The sequence below is a fragment of the Gobius niger genome, assembly GCF_951799975.1.
Source record: "Gobius niger genome assembly, chromosome: 22".
Classification (NCBI taxonomy): domain Eukaryota; kingdom Metazoa; phylum Chordata; class Actinopteri; order Gobiiformes; family Gobiidae; genus Gobius; species Gobius niger.
The window spans coordinates 10,165,426-10,184,392 of record NC_136873.1 but is presented as its reverse complement, the minus strand read 5'-3'; the positions used below and the strand labels follow the sequence as shown (position 1 = coordinate 10,184,392).

Sequence of the window (18,967 nt, the reverse complement as noted above, 5' to 3'; positions counted from 1 at the left end):
GTTTTGTAAAAGTTTTGAACATTTAGGAACATTTTAGAATAATCTTTAATTCAAAAATGTAGATTATTTTTGCCCTATTGGAGATTTATTATTATTGATTTTTTTTTTGCTTCATTTTATTGTTATTTTTTTTATTTAAATTTTTTTTTTTTTTAAATTACACCTTTTTTTTTATTGTAGTTTTTTATTATTATTATTTAGGAAAAGATTTTCAAAGTTTAGAAAATTTAGGAACATTTTGGAAAAATCTTTGTTTTATTGTAGATTTTTTATTTTTTATTAATTTTTTTTTAATTTAGGAAAATATATATTTTTTTTTAATAGACCTTTTTGTAGCTTTTTTATTTAGGAAAAAATTTTAAAAGTTTGAAATTTTTTGGAATTTTTATTTTTTTTATTTTTTATTGTACGTTTTTTTAAAGTTTTGAAAATTTAGGAAAAAATTTGAAAGGTTTTGAAAAAAAAAGTTACATTTTGGAACATTTTGGAAAAATCTTTTTGTTTTATTGTAGATTTTTTTTTTTTTTAATGAAGGAAAATATTATTTTTTTAAATTAGACCTTTTACTGTTTTTTTTTTTACTTTTATTATTATTACTTAGGAAAAGATTTCAAAAGTTTAGAAAATTTAGAATTTTTTTTAAATTTTAAACCTTTTTTTATTGTAGTTTTTTTTTTAAGTTTTGAAAATTTAGGAAAAATCTTTGTGAATTTTAGATTTTTTTAAAATTATTTTTAGACTTTTTTAAATTATAGATATTTTTTGGTTGTTGAAAATTTAGGAAAACTTTTGAAAGGTTTTGAAAAAAAAAAGTTAAATTTTGGAACAGTTTGGACAAATTTTACATATTTTGTATAATTTTCTTTCCCACGCTTATTCATTCACAAATACTGACATGTTTAATATCCAGTCTGGAAAAGTTTGAAAAGGTATTTTAAAAGTTTTAAAACATTTGGAACATTTTTGAATAATCTGTTTTACTTTATTTTAATTTTTTTAATTTGGGAAAAGATTATAGAAAAATTAGACCTTTTCTTATTGTAGTTTTTTTTTTATTATTATAGATTTTTTGTTTTAATTTTTGAAAATTTAGGAAAAGATTTCAAAGGTTTTGAAAAAAAAAGTTAAATTTTTACCATTTGATTTTTTTTTTTCAATTGAATGAATACATTTTTTTAAAACATAATTAATATTTGAAATGTTTTGAAAATATTTGAACATTTTTGAATTTATCTTTTTATTGTGTAGAAGATTTGAAAATTGGCGAAAACTTTTGATAATTGTCAAATGTTTGTACCTGTGTTGTTCCCTTTGCTCCAGCGGCGGCCCTCCTGTGGCGGGCGGTCCCACAGTGGCGGCCGGTCCCACAGTGGCGGGCGCAACCTCTCCACAGACGCCGGGTACCACACGCCACGCGGCCCTGACCACGCCTCCCGGGACCACGCCCTCCGGGACCACGCCCCCTGGCAGCGTCCCACTGGTGCCGAGGGACACGGGACCGACCGGCGCAGCTGCCACCGCCGCCGCCACCACCACCAAGGGGGCGGCGCCGACGGACGCCACCACCAAACGAGACGCCACGAAAGGTCAGTTTCAGTCGACCTCCAAACCCTCGCCTGAACCCGGCAGTTTCTCCAATTCAGCTTTACCCAAATCTAAAAGCTTCTGGAAAGAAAATAGTGACAAAATGAGTCGGAAAAGCAACAATAACAACTAGCAGCCCCTGGTGGATGGTTTGTGAACTGCAGGCAATATCAACCCCTCAACTCCCACGTGAACCGAGCACATTTTCGCCAGCTTTACCCCAATCCAAAAGCTTCTGGAAAAAAGGTGAGAAAATAGCAACAAAACTGAGACGAAAACAATGATGATAATGTGACAAAAAAGTGAGAAAACATTGACAAAAAATGTAGGAAAAAATGTAGGAAAAAGTGACAAAAATTGACAAAAAAATTGACAAAAAATGGAGGAAAAAGTGATACGAATTTAACAAAAAATGCGAATAATTTGACAAAAAAGTGACAAAAAATTTACAAAAAGTGAGAAAAATTTGACGAAAAAATTTAATAATTTGACGAAAAAATTAGAATGTGACGAAAAAGTGACAAAAAATGGACAAAAAAATTGACAAAAAATGGACAAAAAAGTGATAAGAATTTGACAAAAAAACGAATAATTTGACGAAAAAGTGACAAAAATTGACAAAAAAATTGACCAAAAAATGACAAAAAAATGACAAAAAGTGAGAAAAATCTGACGAAAAATTGAGAACAAATGGACAAAAAAGTGATAAGAATTTGACAAAAAAATTTGAATAATTTGACGAAAAAGTGACAAAAAAGTCACGAAAATGTGACAAAAATGAGTCGACTGCCCGACAAAAAAAGTGATGAAAAAAAAATCTGACGTGAGGAAAAAGATCAGTTTAGTTTTGTAGGTCTTTCAAATGAGGCGTTACACTGGCCTACAGGATTTGGGTAAAGCTGAACTGGAGAAAATGCTCTCGGTTCAGGCGGGAGTTAAGAGGTTAATCAATAGAAAAAGTATTTTGGGGGTAAATTTTGTCCCCCTAACTAAAACATCTTCCCGCCTCCTCACATTTGTCCTCCCCGTTTCAGCCGCTGGTGCGACCGCTGCAGTGACCTCCTCCAGTGGGATCAGTCCAGACGCGAAGCTACGACCGGGCGGCTCCACAGCGCCCCCTGCTGTCCCCCACACTACGAAGGGCTCGCCACCCCTGCCCCCTAAAGCCGCCACCACGGAGTCCAGGGTCCGGACCGCCGAGTCTCCCACACCGGCCACACCTGCTGCGGTCACACCTGCTGCGGCCACGCCCCCCGAGGCCACGCCCCCTGAGGCCACGCCCCCCGAGGCCACGCCCCACGACGCCACCACTGCAGCGGCCCGGGTCTTTTCTGTACGTCACTGCTGTAGTTTAGGAGTAGATTACTCTTTAGTTCTAACACAAGACACAGTAATCAATATTTCTCAGGTGAAAATTAAGTAAACTGAAATACATTCAAAATGTATTTCAATCAAGTTTACTTAATATAAGTAAATTAAAGATGAAACTAAAATTATGTGTTAACCTCTTAACTCCCGCCTGAACCGAGAGGATCTTTTTCCTCACATCATCACATTTTTTTTCATCATTTTTTTGTTGGGTATTCAACTCATTTTTGTCACTTTTTTCATTTTTTCGTGAATTTTTTATACATTTTTTTGTCACATTTTTATCACATTTTTGTTTTGACATTTTTTGTTACTTTTTTCATTTTTCCATAAATTTTTTGGTCACATTTTTGTCATTCTTTCGTCACTTTATTATCACATTTTTTTTGTAATTTTTTGTCAATTTTTTGTCTTTTCTTGTTACATTTTTATCACATTTTTGTTTTATTATTTTTTCAATCATTTTTTGTTGTGTTTTTCTCACATTTTTGTTGACTTTTCATACTCTTCATAATTTTTTTGGTCACATTTTTGTCATTCTTTCGTCACTTTTATCGTCACTTTTTTATCAAATTTTTTGTAATTTTTTGTCAATTTTTTGTCTTTTTTTGTCACATTTTGTCTTTTTTTTTGTCCGTTTTTTCATTTTTTCATGATTTTTTTATTAAAAAAATTGTCAAATTTTTATCACATTTTTGTTTTGTTTTTTTATAATTTTTTCAATCATTTTTTGTTACTTTTGTCATTTTTTCATAAATTTTTTGTCACATTTTTGTCGTTTTTTAAAAAACATTTCGTCACTTTTTTATCACATTTTTTGTAATTTTTTTGTCTTTTTTGTCACATTTTCTCACATTTTTGTCACATTTTTGTTTGTTTTTTTATTATTTTTTTGAACATTTTTTGTCCGTGTTTTTCTCACATTTTTGTCACTTTTCGTTGAATTTTTGTTGAATTTTTGTCAATTTTCTTTTAGAGTTTTTGTCACATTTTTGTTGAGTTTTTGTTCTGCTTCTGTCACGTTTTTGTGGCCTTTTCGTTGCTTTGTTGTCGTGTTTTTGTTGACTTTTCATCACATTTTTCGTCACTTTTTTAATGCTTTTTCCGGCACATTTTTGTTTTGTTTTCATCCTCTTTTGTTGTCGCTATTTTGCTGCTTTTCTTTGTAGCTTTTAGATTTGGGTAAAGCTCGGTTGAGTCGGGACCGGTGGCCCTTCTGTGCTCTTCCAGAATGCACATATGGCCAGTCCGCCCCTGATGATTAATCACACATTTTTATCTAATCTAAATGTCCCTTGAATGATCATTTTATACTCGAATACTCCGTCATCAGATTTTTTTTCCAACATTTTTTTTGTTGGGTATTCAACTCATTTTGTAACTTTTTGGTATTTTTTTTTTGTCATTTTTTGTCACTTTTTTCATTTTTTCGTCAATTTTTTATAGATTTTTTGTCATTTTTTTGTCACATTTTTGTCATTTTTTCATAATTTTTTTGTCACATTTTAATCACTTTTTTTTGTCACTTTTTTCACTTTTTCGTGAATTTTTTATAAAAAAAATTGTTAAATTTTTATCACATTTTTGTTTTTTGTTTTTTTATTTTTTCGAACATTTTTTGTCACATTTTTGTCATTTTTTGTCATTCTTTTATCGTCACTTTTTTATCACATTTTTTGTAATTTTTTTGTCATTTTGTTGTCACATTTTTGTCATTTTTTCATAATTTTTTTTGTCACATTTTTGTCATTCTTTCGTCACTTTTATCGTCACTTTTTTATCACATTTTTTGTAATTTTTTTTGTAATTTTTTGTCTTTTTTTTGTCCGTTTTTTCATTTTTTCGTGATTTTTTCATTAAAAAATTGTCAAATTTTTATCACATTTTTGTTTTGTTTTTTTTATTATTTTTTCAATCATTTTTTGTTACTTTTTTGTCATTCTTTCGTCACTTTTTTATCACATTTTTTGTAATTTTTATGTCTTTTTTGTCACATTTTCTCACATTTTTGTCAGTTTTTTTTTTTCATTTTTTCGTGAATTTTTCATACATTTTTTTGTCAAATTTTTATCACATTTTTGTTTGTTTTTTTATTATTTTTTCGATCATTTTTTGTTGTGTTTTTCTCACATTTTTGTCGACTTTTCATCCCCTTTTTCTCGCTATTTTGATGCTTTTCTTTTTAGCTTTTAGATTTGGGTAAAGCTCGGTTGAGGCGGGACCGGTGGCCCCTCTGTGCTCTTCCAGAATGGACATTTGGCCAGTCCGCCCCTGATGATTAATCACACATTTTTATCTAATCTAAATGTCCATTGAATGATCATTTTATACTCGAATACTCCGTCATCAGATTTTTTTTCCAAAATTTTTTTTGTTGGGTATTCAACTCATTTTGCAACTTTTTGGTATTTTTTTTTGTCATTTTTTGTCACTTTTTTCATTTTTTCGTAAATTTTTTATAGATTTTTTGTCATTTTGTTGTCACATTTTTGTCATTTTTTCATTTTTTTTTGTCACATTTTTGTCATTCTTTCGTCACTTTTATCGTCACTTTTTTATCACATTTTTTAATTTCTTGTCAATTTTTTTTTTTTTTTGTCACATTTTGTCTTTTTTTTTTCTTTTTTTTGTCCATTTTTTCATTTTTTCATGATTTTTTTATAAAAAAAAATGTATCAAATTTTTATCACATTTTTGTTTTGTTTTTTTATTATTTTTTCAATCATTTTTTGTTACTTTTGTCATTTTTTCATAAATTTATTGTCACATTTTTGTCATTTTTTAAAAAACATTTTGTCACATTTTTGTCATTCTTTCGTCACTTTTTTATCATATTTTTTGTAATTTTTTTTTCGTGAATTTTTTAAACATTTTTTGTGAAATTTTTATCACATTTTTGTCACACTTTTGTTGTTTTTTTTTTGTTTTTTGGGGGGGGGGTAAAACTGGAGAAATTCCTCGGTCTCGAATGTATTACACAAAATAAAACAGTTGAATTTCCTGTATTTATGTTATTCTTCAAAAGGAAGATAACGTTTCCCAGCAAAAGCCGGGTCTGATCCGTGTTTCTCTGTTTTTTTGCAGTACTGCCTGAACAAAGGACACCAGGTGGGACTTTCTCTCATTCTAAATCTGTTCTGGCGTTTCCTCTTTCTCCGACTCGCCACTTCCTGTCCGAGCCGCCGCTATTGTCGGCTTCCTTCCTGAGAGCGCCGCCTTAAAAAACGCTCCCCGGTGTTTCCGCCGTTTACGAGACAGAAAGAGACGAGGACGACTGAGATCACGGTGGAAACGCGGAGATGTTTCCTCCGTAATGTCTGAGCTTTAACGTTTAACAAACTCTGGCTTCACGATGTTTGTTCTGGCGTTTGAACGCATCGTGGTTTTATCAGGAAGTGAGTCCGACATGTGTGTGTGGCTCCCCCTGGTGTTTCCCACGCTGCATCATTCACACATACTGACATGTTCGGTATACATGTGTAGATGTAGTCATGTCTGGAACAATTGGGAAAAGTTTGGGATTTTCATTTTGTATTTTAGAACAGTTTAAAAAAAAATTAAGAAAAACTTAAAAAAAATATGAAAAATCTTCCAAATAGTTTTCTAAGAATTTTGGAAATTAAAATATTTGAAAAAGTACAAAAAAACATGTATCACAAAAAGCTTTGACCGAGATGATGCTGTAATCCAGTTTGGAAAATTTGGGAAAAGTTCGGATATTTTTATTTTTTGATGTTGGAAATTTTTCAAAAAAATGTTGAAAAAAACAGTTTAGATTTTTTTTTTTTTTAAACTTATATATGATCAATTTTCAATCAATTTTCCAAACTGTTTTTTTTTTTTTTTATTTGGAATTTGAAATTTTTGAAAGAGTGAGAAAAAAAAATGTGTAGCAAGAGAAGCTGTGACCGAGATGACGCTGGAAAACAGTTTAGACATTTAAAAAAAATATATTGCAAAAATGCCCAAATTTTTTAAACTTTTTTTAAACCGAAATCTGGAAAAGTTTAGAAAATGTGACAAAAACAAGAATTTTCTCTTTTTTGGAATTTTTAGAAAATAATTGAAATATTTGAAAAAGTAAAAAAAAAAAAACGTGTAGCACTAAAAGCTGTGACCGAGATGAAGCTGTAATCCAGTTTGGAAAATGTGGAAAAAGTTCGGATATTTTTATTTTCTAATGTTGGAAAATTTTAGAACGGTTTAGAATAAAAAAAAAAAAAAAAACTTAAAAAAAAAATATGAAAACATTTCCAAACTGTTTTTTATTTATTATTATTTTTTTTTAGAATTTTGGAAATTGAAATATTTGAAAAACTTGAAAAAAACAAAACAAAACGTGTAGCAAGAGAAGCTGTGACAGAGATGACGCTGTAATCCAGTTTGGAAACTTTGGGAAAAGTTTGGAATTTGTGTTTTTTGATGTTGGAAATGTTTAGAACAGTTTAGACATTTTTTAGAAAAACATTTTTTTTTTTAAATGAAACAAACTGTTTTTCTTAGTTTAGAAAATGTGACCAAAACAAGATTTTTTCATTTATTTTATTTATTTTAAGAATTTTGGAAGTTGAAATATTTGAAAAAGTACAAAAAAAAAAAAAAAACCCGACTGTTACATGGAAAATTTGGGAAAAGTTTTTTTATTTTTTAATGTTGGAAAGTTTTAGAACAATTTAGACATTTTTTATAAAAACTTAAAAAAAATATAAAACATTTTCCAAACTGTTTTTCTTTGCCGAAATCAGGGAAAGTTTAGAAAATGTGACAAAAACAAGATTTTTTTTTCATTTTTTATATTTTAAGAATTTTGGAAATTGAAATAATTGAAAAAAGTAGAAAAAAAACCTGTGGCACGAAAAGCTTTGAATCTGGAAAAGTTTAGAAAATATGGGATGAGAATTTTGGACATTTTTAGAAAAAAAATAAAAAAATTCAAAAACTTAAAAATTGAGACAATTTGGAAAACCCATGGTGTCGCTCCCTGGTTCCCACACTTATTAATACCCAAATACTGACATGTTTGGTATCCACGTGTAGATGACGCTGTAATTCAGTTTAGACATTTTATGGAAGTTTTAAAAAAATATGATTTTTTTTTTCCAAAATTATCGAAGCTGTTTCAAAATTTACAAAACTTTGCCCCAATTTTGACACGTTTGGAATATTATTAGTTTAATTTTTTTAAAGAATTTTTGAAAAAAAATTGAAAAAAATTGAAATATTTGATTAAAGTAATAAAAAAATGAGACAGTTTGAAAAATTTGGGAAAAGTTGTTTATTTTTTAATGTTGGAAAATTTTAGAACAATTTAGACACTTTTTATAAAAACTTTTTTAAAAATATGAAACATTTTCCAAACTGTTTTTCTTTGCCGAAATCTGGGAAAGTTTGGAAAATGTGACAAAAACACAATTTTTTTTATTTTTATTTTTGAAGAATTTTGGAAATTGAAATAATTGAAAAAGTAGAAAAAAAAAACCTGTGGCACGAAAAGCTGTGGAAAAGTTTAGAAAATATGGGATAAGAATTTTGGACATTTTTAGAAAAAAAAAAAAAAAAAATTCAAAAACTTAAAAATTGAGACAATATGGAAAACGTATCCCATGGTGTCGCTCCCTGGTTCTCGCACTCATTAATACTCAAATACTGACATGTTTGGTGTCCACGTGTAGATGACACTGTAATTCAGTTTACACATTTTTTGGAAGTTTAAAATTTTTTTGGGATTTTTTTCCAAAATTATCGAAGCTGTTTCAAAATTTACAAAACTTTGCCACAATTTTGAAACGTTTGGAATATTTTAATTTAATTTTTTTTTTCTTTGAATTTTGGAAAAAAAAAATGAAAAAAATTAAAATATTTGATTAAAGTAATTAAAAATTATGAGACAGTTTGGAAAATGTGCTCCTCCATGGTGTCGCTCCCCGGTGTTTCTCACGCTTATTCATTCACAAATACTAACACGTTTATTATCCACATGTATAAAAAAGTGTAAAAAAAAAAAAGTTTTACAAATTATGGACTAGTCTGGAAAACATTTTTAAAATTTTTTACATTTTCCCAAATTATCAAAACTTTCCCATAATTTGAAACAGTTTGGAAAGGTTTTAATATGGAAAACTTTTTACTTGGAAATCTTGGAACAGTTTGCCAAAATATATAAGTTTTTTTCCCCAAATGATCAAAACTTTTCCAATATTTGAAAAGGTTTAGAACATTTTTTGAAAACATTTTGAAACAGTTGGAAAAAACAGTTTGCAAAATGTTGTAATCTGCACCAGACGCTTTAAGCAGGGCAGAAAATGAAGGTCCAAGCTGAGCAGAAACCTCTGACACGTGGTCCTGATGACCTCATGTGGTCCTAATGACCTCACCTGGTCCTAACGAAGTGCTTGTGTCTCAGTCTGAGGAGGAGAAGGAGCTGGTGAGCCTGTGCCAGCGCCTCATGGGGAACCTGGAGGACGGGAACTGCACCGTGTCCTTCAGGCACCACCACGACCGGGTGCTCTTCGAGTCCGTGGAGATCAGCGGGAAAGGTGACGGCTCTTCACTCTCGCTCCTCATTCGGCTTCATTAAAGCGTCTCCGAATCACAAACTGCAAAACGAAGCACCTCATGGTCACATTAAAACCTACAGTGTTTCATTTAGAGGCAGTTTAACCTCTTTATCCTCGACCGGGGCCTCTCTGGACTCGCCCATATATGGTCATGTTTAACAGTTAACCTCTTAACTCCCGCTTGAACCCAGAGGATCTTTGTCCTCACGTCTTCCATTATTTTTTTGTTGGGTATTCAACTCATTTTTGTAACTTTTTTGTCAATTTTTTGTATCAATTTTTTGTCACATTTTTGTCAAATTTTTTATCAATTTTTTGTCATTTTTTTGTCACATTTTTGTCACATTTTTGTCATTTTTTGGTCAATTTTTTATCAATTTTTTATCAATTTTTTGTCACATTTTTGTCATTTTTTTGTCATTTTTTGTCAATTTTTTATCAATTTTTTGTCACATTTTTGTCATTTTTTAGTCATTTTTGATCATTTTTTTGTCCATTTTTTATCAATTTTTTGTCATTTTTTGGTCAATTTTTTATCAATTTTTTGTCACATTTTTGTCATTTTTTTGTCATTTTTTGTCAATTTTTTATCAATTTTTTGTCACATTTTTGTCAATTTTTTATCATTTTTTTGTCACATTTTTTGTCATTTTTTGGTCAATTTTTTATCATTTTTTGTCACATTTTTGTCATTTTTTTAGTCAATTTTTTATCATTTTTTTGTCATTTTTTAGTCAATTTTTTGTCGATTTTTTGTCACATTTTTGTCATTTTTCGGTCCCATTTCCATCATTGTTTTCGTCTCAGTTCTGTTGCTATTTTCTCACCTTTTTTCCAGAAGCTTTTGGATTGGGGTAAAGCCAAACTGGAGAAAACGTGCTCGGTTCAGGTGGGAGTTAAGGGGTTAACGGGGAAAACAATTTAGAGAAAAATCTAAACTTTCTCTAATTATTCAAAAACTACTGTACCAAATGTTGAATTATGAATATAGTTTCTACAAAATAAAGATACAAAGACATGGGGAGGAGCAAAGTGGTTCAACAGCCCATAAATACATGAATAACAGAGAATGCTAACTTGATGCTACATGTTAGCATCAGGCTAATGCAAACAGTTAGCTAGCGCTAGCTACAACTGCAGTTTTTTCACTTCTACTGAACAATCTGCTGTGAATAAATATCCATATGGACCTGAGTTACACTTGACTTTATTTATGTGATAAATAAGTTCATATTCCAACTAAAAAGAGTGAAAAATGGTGTTTCCCTAAAGATTCTATTTCCCCCTTGGCAAAGCCACGCTCCCTTCTATGATGCGATGCCGTCTGTATCTATGGCCTTTAGCTAGAACTCATTTTAACCCCTTAACTCCCGCCTGAACCGAGCACATTTTCTCCAGTTTGGCTTTACCCCAATCCAAAAGCTTCAAAAAAACGTAGACAAAAAATTTACAAAAAACGGACAAAAATTTGACAGAAAAATTATGAAAAAATGGCAAAAATATTGACAAAAACATGACAGAAAATGACCAAAAAAAAGACGAAAAAATTTAAAAAAATTGACACAAAAATGATGAACATGTGACAAAAAGTGACAAAAAAGTTACTATTTGACAAAAAAAGTTACAAAAATTAGTTGAAAACCCCCCCAAAAAATGATGGAAAAAAAAATCTGATGAGGAAAAAGATCCATTTAGATGAGTTTTGTAGATCTTAGCTTTCAAATGAGGCGTTACACTGGCCGACAGGATTGGGGTAAAGCTGAACTGGAGAAAATGCTCTCGGTTCAGGCGGGAGTTAAGAGGTTAAAAGCGGGAGGTTAAGAAAGTATAACGGTTTCCAGGCCTCGTTTTGAACCAATATGTCTCAAACAAAGAAACATCTCGTAATTTATGAATTTATGTCAGAAATGTCCTGAAGTCCCGTGTTTTCCTTTGTCACAGTGAAGATGACGATCGTCACGCAGCACTTTGAGGACATCACCAAGGTAAGACCTGACCCGGGACCTGAACACAGTCGGAGAAGCTTCATCTGAACACAGTCTGAGAACCTTCATCTGAACACAGTCTGAGAACGTTGATCTAAACACAGACAAATGACAACAAAGACAAAAATCCAGCAAAAAATGACAAAAATCCAGCAAAAAAAGTGACAAAAATCCAGCTAAAAAATAACAAAAATCCAGCTAAAAAATAACAAAAATCCAGCTAAAAAATAACAAAAATCCAGCAAAAAAGTGACAAAAATCCAACAAAAAAGTGACAAAAATCCAGCAAAAAAGTGACAAAAATCCAACAAAAAAGTGACAAAAATCCAACAAAAAAAGTGACAAAAATCCAGCTAAAAAAAGACAAAAATCCAGCAAAAAAGTGACAAAAATCCAGCAAAAAAGTGACAAAAATCCAGCAAAAAATGACAAAAATCCAGCAAAAAAATGACAAAAATCCAACAAAAAAATGACAAAAATCCAGCTAAAAAATGACAAAAATCCAGCTAAAAAATGACAAAAATCCAGCAAAAAAGTGAAAAAAATCCAGCAAAAAAGTGACAAAAATCCATCAAAAAAGTGACAAAAATCCAGCAAAAAAGTGACAAAAATCCAGCAAAAAAGTGACAAAAATCCATCAAAAAAGTGACAAAAATCCAGCAAAAAAGTGACAAAAATCCAGCAAAAAAGTGACAAAAATCCAGCAAAAAAGTGACAAAAATCCAGCAAAAAAGTGACAAAAATCCAGCAAAAAAGTGACAAAAATCCAGCAAAAAAGTGACAAAAATCCAGCAAAAAAATGACAAAAATCCAACAAAAAAATGACAAAAATCCAGCAAAAAAATGACAAAAATCCAGCAAAAAAATGACAAAAATTCAACAAAAAAATGACAAAAATCCAGCTAAAAAATGACAAAAATCCAGCTAAAAAATGACAAAAATCCAGCTAAAAAATGACAAAAATCCAGCAAAAAATGACAAAAATCCAACAAAAAAGTGACAAAAATCCAGCAAAAAAGTGACAAAAATCCAACAAAAAAGTGACAAAAATACAGCAAAAAAGTGACAAAAATCCAACAAAAAAGTGACAAAAATCCAGCAAAAAAGTGACAAAAATCCAACAAAAAAGTGACAAAAATCCAACAAAAAAAGTGACAAAAATCCAGCAAAAAAAAGACAAAAATCCAGCAAAAAAATGACAAAAATCCAGCAAAAAAGTGACAAAAATCCAGCAAAAAAATGACAAAAATCCAGCAAGAAAATGACAAAAATCCAACAAAAAAATGACAAAAATCCAGCTAAAAAATGACAAAAATCCAGCTAAAAAATGACAAAAATCCAACAAAAAAATGACAAAAATCCAGCAAAAAAGTGACAAAAATCCAGCAAAAAAGTGACAAAAATCCAGCAAAAAAGTGACAAAAATCCAGCAAAAAAGTGACAAAAATCCAGCAAAAAAGTGACAAAAATCCAGCAAAAAAGTGACAAAAATCCAGCAAAAAAATGACAAAAATCCAACAAAAAAATGACAAAAATCCAGCTAAAAAATGACAAAAATCCAGCAAAAAAGTGACAAAAATCCAGCAAAAAAATGACAAAAATCCAGCAAAAAAATGACAAAAATTCAACAAAAAAATGACAAAAATCCAACAAAAAAAGTGACAAAAATCCAGCTAAAAAAAGACAAAAATCCAGCAAAAAAGTGACAAAAATCCAGCAAAAAAGTGACAAAAATCCAGCAAAAAATGACAAAAATCCAGCAAAAAAATGACAAAAATCCAACAAAAAAATGACAAAAATCCAGCTAAAAAATGACAAAAATCCAGCTAAAAAATGACAAAAATCCAGCAAAAAAGTGAAAAAAATCCAGCAAAAAAGTGACAAAAATCCAGCAAAAAAGTGACAAAAATCCAGCAAAAAAGTGACAAAAATCCAGCAAAAAAGTGACAAAAATCCAGCAAAAAAGTGACAAAAATCCAGCAAAAAAGTGACAAAAATCCAGCAAAAAAGTGACAAAAATCCAGCAAAAAAGTGACAAAAATCCAGCAAAAAAGTGACAAAAATCCAGCAAAAAAGTGACAAAAATCCAGCAAAAAAGTGACAAAAATCCAGCAAAAAAATGACAAAAATCCAACAAAAAAATGACAAAAATCCAGCAAAAAAATGACAAAAATCCAGCAAAAAAATGACAAAAATTCAACAAAAAAATGACAAAAATCCAGCTAAAAAATGACAAAAATCCAGCTAAAAAATGACAAAAATCCAGCAAAAAAATGACAAAAATCCAGCAAAAAATGACAAAAATCCAACAAAAAAGTGACAAAAATCCAGCAAAAAAGTGACAAAAATCCAACAAAAAAGTGACAAAAATACAGCAAAAAAGTGACAAAAATCCAACAAAAAAGTGACAAAAATCCAGCAAAAAAGTGACAAAAATCCAACAAAAAAGTGACAAAAATCCAACAAAAAAAGTGACAAAAATCCAGCTAAAAAAATGACAAAAATCCAGCAAAAAAGTGACAAAAATCCAGCAAAAAAATGACAAAAATCCAGCAAGAAAATGACAAAAATCCAACAAAAAAATGACAAAAATCCAGCTAAAAAATGACAAAAATCCAGCTAAAAAATGACAAAAATCCAGCAAAAAAGTGACAAAAATCCATCAAAAAAGTGACAAAAATCCAGCAAAAAAGTGACAAAAATCCAGCAAAAAAGTGACAAAAATCCATCAAAAAAGTGACAAAAATCCAGCAAAAAAGTGACAAAAATCCAGCAAAAAAGTGACAAAAATCCAGCAAAAAAGTGACAAAAATCCAGCAAAAAAGTGACAAAAATCCAGCAAAAAAGTGACAAAAATCCAGCAAAAAAGTGACAAAAATCCAGCAAAAAAATGACAAAAATCCAACAAAAAAATGACAAAAATCCAGCTAAAAAATGACAAAAATCCAGCAAAAAAGTGACAAAAATCCAGCAAAAAAATGACAAAAATCCAGCAAAAAAATGACAAAAATTCAACAAAAAAATGACAAAAATCCAGCTAAAAAATGACAAAAATCCAGCTAAAAAATGACAAAAATCCAGCTAAAAAATGACAAAAATCCAGCAAAAAATGACAAAAATCCAACAAAAAAGTGACAAAAATCCAACAAAAAAGTGACAAAAATCCAACAAAAAAATGGCAAAAATCCAGCAAAAAAATGACAAAAATCCAGCAAAAAAATGGCAAAAATCCAACAAAAAAATGGCAAAAATCCAACAAAAAAATGGCAAAAATCCAACAAAAAAATGACAAAAATCCAGCAAAAAAATGACAAAAATCCAACAAAAAAGTGACAAAAATCCAACAAAAAAATGGCAAAAATCCAGCAAAAAAATGACAAAAATCCAGCAAAAAAATGGCAAAAATCCAACAAAAAAATGGCAAAAATCCAACAAAAAAATGGCAAAAATCCAACAAAAAAATGACAAAAATCCAGCAAAAAAATGACAAAAATCCAACAAAAAAGTGACAAAAATCCAACAAAAAAATGACAAAAATCCAGCAAAAAAATGACAAAAATCCAGCAAAAAAATGACAAAAATCCAACAAAAAAGTGACAAAAATCCAACAAAAAAGTGACAAAAATCCAGCAAACAGAGAACGTTGAGAACATCTGAGAACGTTCATCCAAACAGTCTCATCTGAAGGAACTCGGACAGAACGGTTTCCTTCTTGTGTTTTTGCAGAAGCCGACGGACAACCGGACCCTGATCACCATCCTGGCGTCGTGCGGAGCTCTGCTGATCATGATCATCATCCTGGCCGTGTGCGCGTCCCAGCACCGCAAGCCCTACAGCGGGAACCAGGTGAGAACCGGGTCAGAACGGGGTCAGAACTGGGCCAGAACTGGGCCAGAACTGGGTCAGAACTGGGTCAGAACTGGGTCTAAACAAAGGTCTGAACTGGGTCTAAACAAAGGTCTGAACTGGGTCTAAACAAAGGTCTGAACTGGGTCTAAACAAAGGTCTGAACTGGGTCTAAACAAAGGTCAGAACTGGGTCTAAACAAAGGTCAGAACTGGGTCTAAACAAAGGTCTGAACTGGGTCTAAACAAAGGTCTGAACTGGGTCTAAACAAAGGTCAGAACTGGGTCTAAACAAAGGTCAGAACTGGGTCTAAACAAAGGTCAGAACTGGGTCTAAAATAAGGACAGAACTGGGTCTAAACAAAGGCCAGAACTGGGTCTAAACAAAGGTCAGAACTGGGTCTAAACAAAGGTCAGAACTGGGTCTAAACAAAGGTCAGAACTGGGTCTAAACAAAGGTCAGAACTGGGTCTAAAATAAGGACAGAACTGGGTCTAAACAAAGGCCAGAACTGGGTCTAAACAAAGGTCAGAACTGGGTCTTAACAAAGGTCAGAACTGGGTCTAAACAAAGGTCAGAACTGGGTCTAAACAAAGGTCAGAACTGGGTCTAAACAAAGGTCAGAACTGGGTCTAAACAAAGGTCAGAACTGGGTCTAAACAAAGGTCAGAACTGGGTCTAAAATAAGGACAGAACTGGGTCTAAACAAAGGCCAGAACTGGGTCTAAACAAAGGTCAGAACTGGGTCTTAACAAAGGTCAGAACTGGGTCTAAACAAAGGTCAGAACTGGGTCTTAACAAAGGTCAGAACTGGGTCTAAACAAAGGTCAGAACTGGGTCTAAACAAAGGTCAGAACTGGGTCTAAACAAAGGTCAGAACTGGGTCTAAACAAATTGGCTGTAAACAAAACTGCAACCGAAAAGTGACAAAAATCAACAAAAACAGCAAAGAAAGCTAGAGGACGACTGATATGGGTTTTTCTAAGGCCGATGACTCTTGATTAGTTGCCGTTAGCATGAGCATCCTGCCGTTAGCATTAGCATAGTGTTGCGCGGCGATGCAAAATACAATTGCAGAGTTTTAAGCTAACTCAGTGATTTAGTTCTGCGACAAGCTCATGACAAGGTTAGCACATTTGTTGCTAACCTTTTCCATCGTGATGTTTGTCAGTTCCCCCGAGACAAAAATCTAGGAAAAAAGTGACAAAAATTCTGAAAAAAAAGACAAAAATCCCTGAAAAAAAAAGGCAAAAATCCAGCAAAATAAATAAATAAAATCCAGCAAAAAAATGACAAAAATCCAAGAAAAAAGAGACAAAAATCCAGCAAAAAAATGACAAAAATCCAGCAAAAAAATGACAAAAATCCAGCAAAAAAATGACAAAAATCCAGCAAAAAAATGACAAAAATCCAGCAAAAAAATGACAAAAATCCAGCAAAAAAAAGACAAAAATCCAGCAAAAAAGTGACAAAAATCCAGCAAAAAAGTGACAAAAATCCAGCAAAAAAATTGACAAAATCCATGAAAAAAATGACAAAAATCCAGCAAAAAAAGACAAAAATCCAGCAAAAAAAAAAAGACAAAAATCCAGCGAAAAAATGGCAAAAATCCAGCAAAAAAAAAAAGACAAAAATCCAGCAAAAAGTGACAAAAATTCAGCAAAAAAATTGACAAAAATCCAGTAAAAAAAATGACAAAAATCCAGTAAAAAAATGATAAAAATCCAGCAAAAAAGTGACAAAAATGTTTCAAAAAAGTAACAAAAGTGCCATAAAAAAGTGACAAAAACACATAAGGGAAATAAAAAGTGACGACAATGGCAAAAAAGGAGAAAATGCGTTTGGTTTTGGCAATGTAAAAAAAACACTTTCGGTCCCAGAGATAATGGCTCATATCAGCCTTAGATCGGCCGATACTGCAAAATCCCCAAATATCGGCCCGATAAATCGGTCTAACGAAAACATGACAAAAAAGGGATTAAAAATGCAGAAAAAGATGAGTTTTGTAGGTCTTAGCTTTCAAATCAGTCGAACTGGAGAAAAAACGCTTGGTTACGGTTTCTCCTTTCTCCTTCTTAACCCTCTCCTCCTCCTCCAGCTGCACCTGACGGAGGAGCTGCAGACGGTGGAGGACGGTTACCACGACAACCCCACGCTGGAGGTGATGGAGGTGGGCGTCGACATGCAGGAGAAGAAGCCGCCGCCCCCGAGCCTGAGAAACGGAGGCGGAGACTTCAACGACAGCTGGATCGTCCCCTTGGACAACCTGCTGAAGGAGGACGGGCCCGACGAGGAGGACACGCACCTGTGAGGTCACGGCGAGCGCCACACGCCGACTCCGCCCCCTCAGGACACGCCCACAGGCGCTCAGATCAAAGGGCCGTTTCGCCCAATCATGAAGAGTCTGTTTTGTTTCTGTTTCTCGTTTTCAGGCAAAAGAATCACGTGTAAAAAAAATACTTCCTGCACTTGAGTCGAGCTGTTTGTTTTCCCCCATTTCAAACTAATTTTTCTGTTTGTTTTCCCCCATTTCAAACTCATTTTTCTACCTGTTTTCCCCCAATTTTACCCAAATGTTTTCAAATGTTTTTCCCTTTCTTAGTTTTTCTTTTTTTCAACTTGTGATTCACTTGTTTTCCTTCTAAATTTCAAAAGCTTGAATATGAATAGTTAGCATTAGCATACCTCCGTTAGCATACTGCCGTTAGCATACTGCCGTTAGCATTACCATCCTGATGTTAGCATTACCATCCTGATGTTAGCATTAGCATACTTCCATTAGCATACTGCCGTTAGCATACTGCCGTTAGCATTACCATCCTGATGTTAGCATTAGCATACTTCTGTTAGCATACTTCCGTTAGCATACTGCCGTTAGCATACTGCCGTTAGCATTACCATCCTGATGTTAGCATTAGCATACTTCTGTTAGCATACCCCGTTAGCATACTGCTGTTAGCATACTGCCGTTAGCATTACCATCCTGATGCTAGCATTACCATCCTGATGCTAGCATTAGCATACTTCCGTTAGCATTACCATCCTGATGCTAGCATTACCATCCTGATGTTAGCATTAGCATACTTCCGTTAGCATACTGTCGTTAGCATACTGCTGTTAGCATACTCAATTAGCATACTTCCATTAGCATACCTCCATTAGCATACTTCTATTAGCATAATGCCGTTAGCATACTGCCATTAGCATACTTCCATTAGCATACTCCCGTTAGCATACTGCCGTTAGCATACTGCCGTTAGCTTACTGCCGTTAGCATACTGCCGTTAGCATACTGCCGTTAGCATACTACCATTAGCATACTGCCGTTAGCATACTGCCATTAGCATACTTCCATTAGCATACTGCCGTTAGCATACTCCCATTAGCATACTGCCGTTAGCATTGCCATCCTGCTGTTAGCATTACCATCCTACTGCTAGCATTACCATATTGATGCTAGCATTACCATATTGATGTTAGCATTACCATCCTGATGTTAGCATTGCCATCTTGCTGTTAGCATTACCATCCTGCTGTTAGCATTACCATATTAATGTTAGCATTACCATCCAACCTTTTATCTCACCTTTACCCCTCCGACCCAGTTTGGCTTTACCCAAATCTAAAA

At 32.5% G+C, this 18,967-nt stretch overlaps 1 protein-coding gene across 1 annotated transcript; it reads left to right on the top strand.

The window, feature by feature from the left end:
• Positions 1 to 2,648: 2,648 nt before the first annotated feature.
• LOC306981422 (podocalyxin-like) lies at positions 2,649 to 17,656 on the top strand. Its single transcript, XM_079581038.1, has 6 exons — positions 2,649 to 2,917; positions 6,037 to 6,060; positions 9,356 to 9,488; positions 11,451 to 11,494; positions 15,221 to 15,340; positions 17,438 to 17,656. The coding sequence occupies exons 3-6, from the start codon at positions 9,398 to 9,400 to the stop codon at positions 17,648 to 17,650; spliced, it is 468 nt and encodes a 155-aa protein (XP_079437164.1). The 5' UTR covers positions 2,649 to 2,917; positions 6,037 to 6,060; positions 9,356 to 9,397; the 3' UTR covers positions 17,651 to 17,656.
• Positions 17,657 to 18,967: the final 1,311 nt, after the last annotated feature.

Excerpts from the sequence above, each read along its gene's own strand:
- LOC306981422 (XM_079581038.1), top strand. The coding sequence starts at position 9,398 with ATGGGGAACCTGGAGGACGGGAACTGCACCGTGTCCTTCAGGCACCAC. Across the intron at positions 11,495-15,220 it reads ACTTTGAGGACATCACCAAG|AAGCCGACGGACAACCGGAC; the intron begins GTAAGACCTGAC and ends GTGTTTTTGCAG. Across the intron at positions 15,341-17,437 it reads AGCCCTACAGCGGGAACCAG|CTGCACCTGACGGAGGAGCT; the intron begins GTGAGAACCGGG and ends CTCCTCCTCCAG.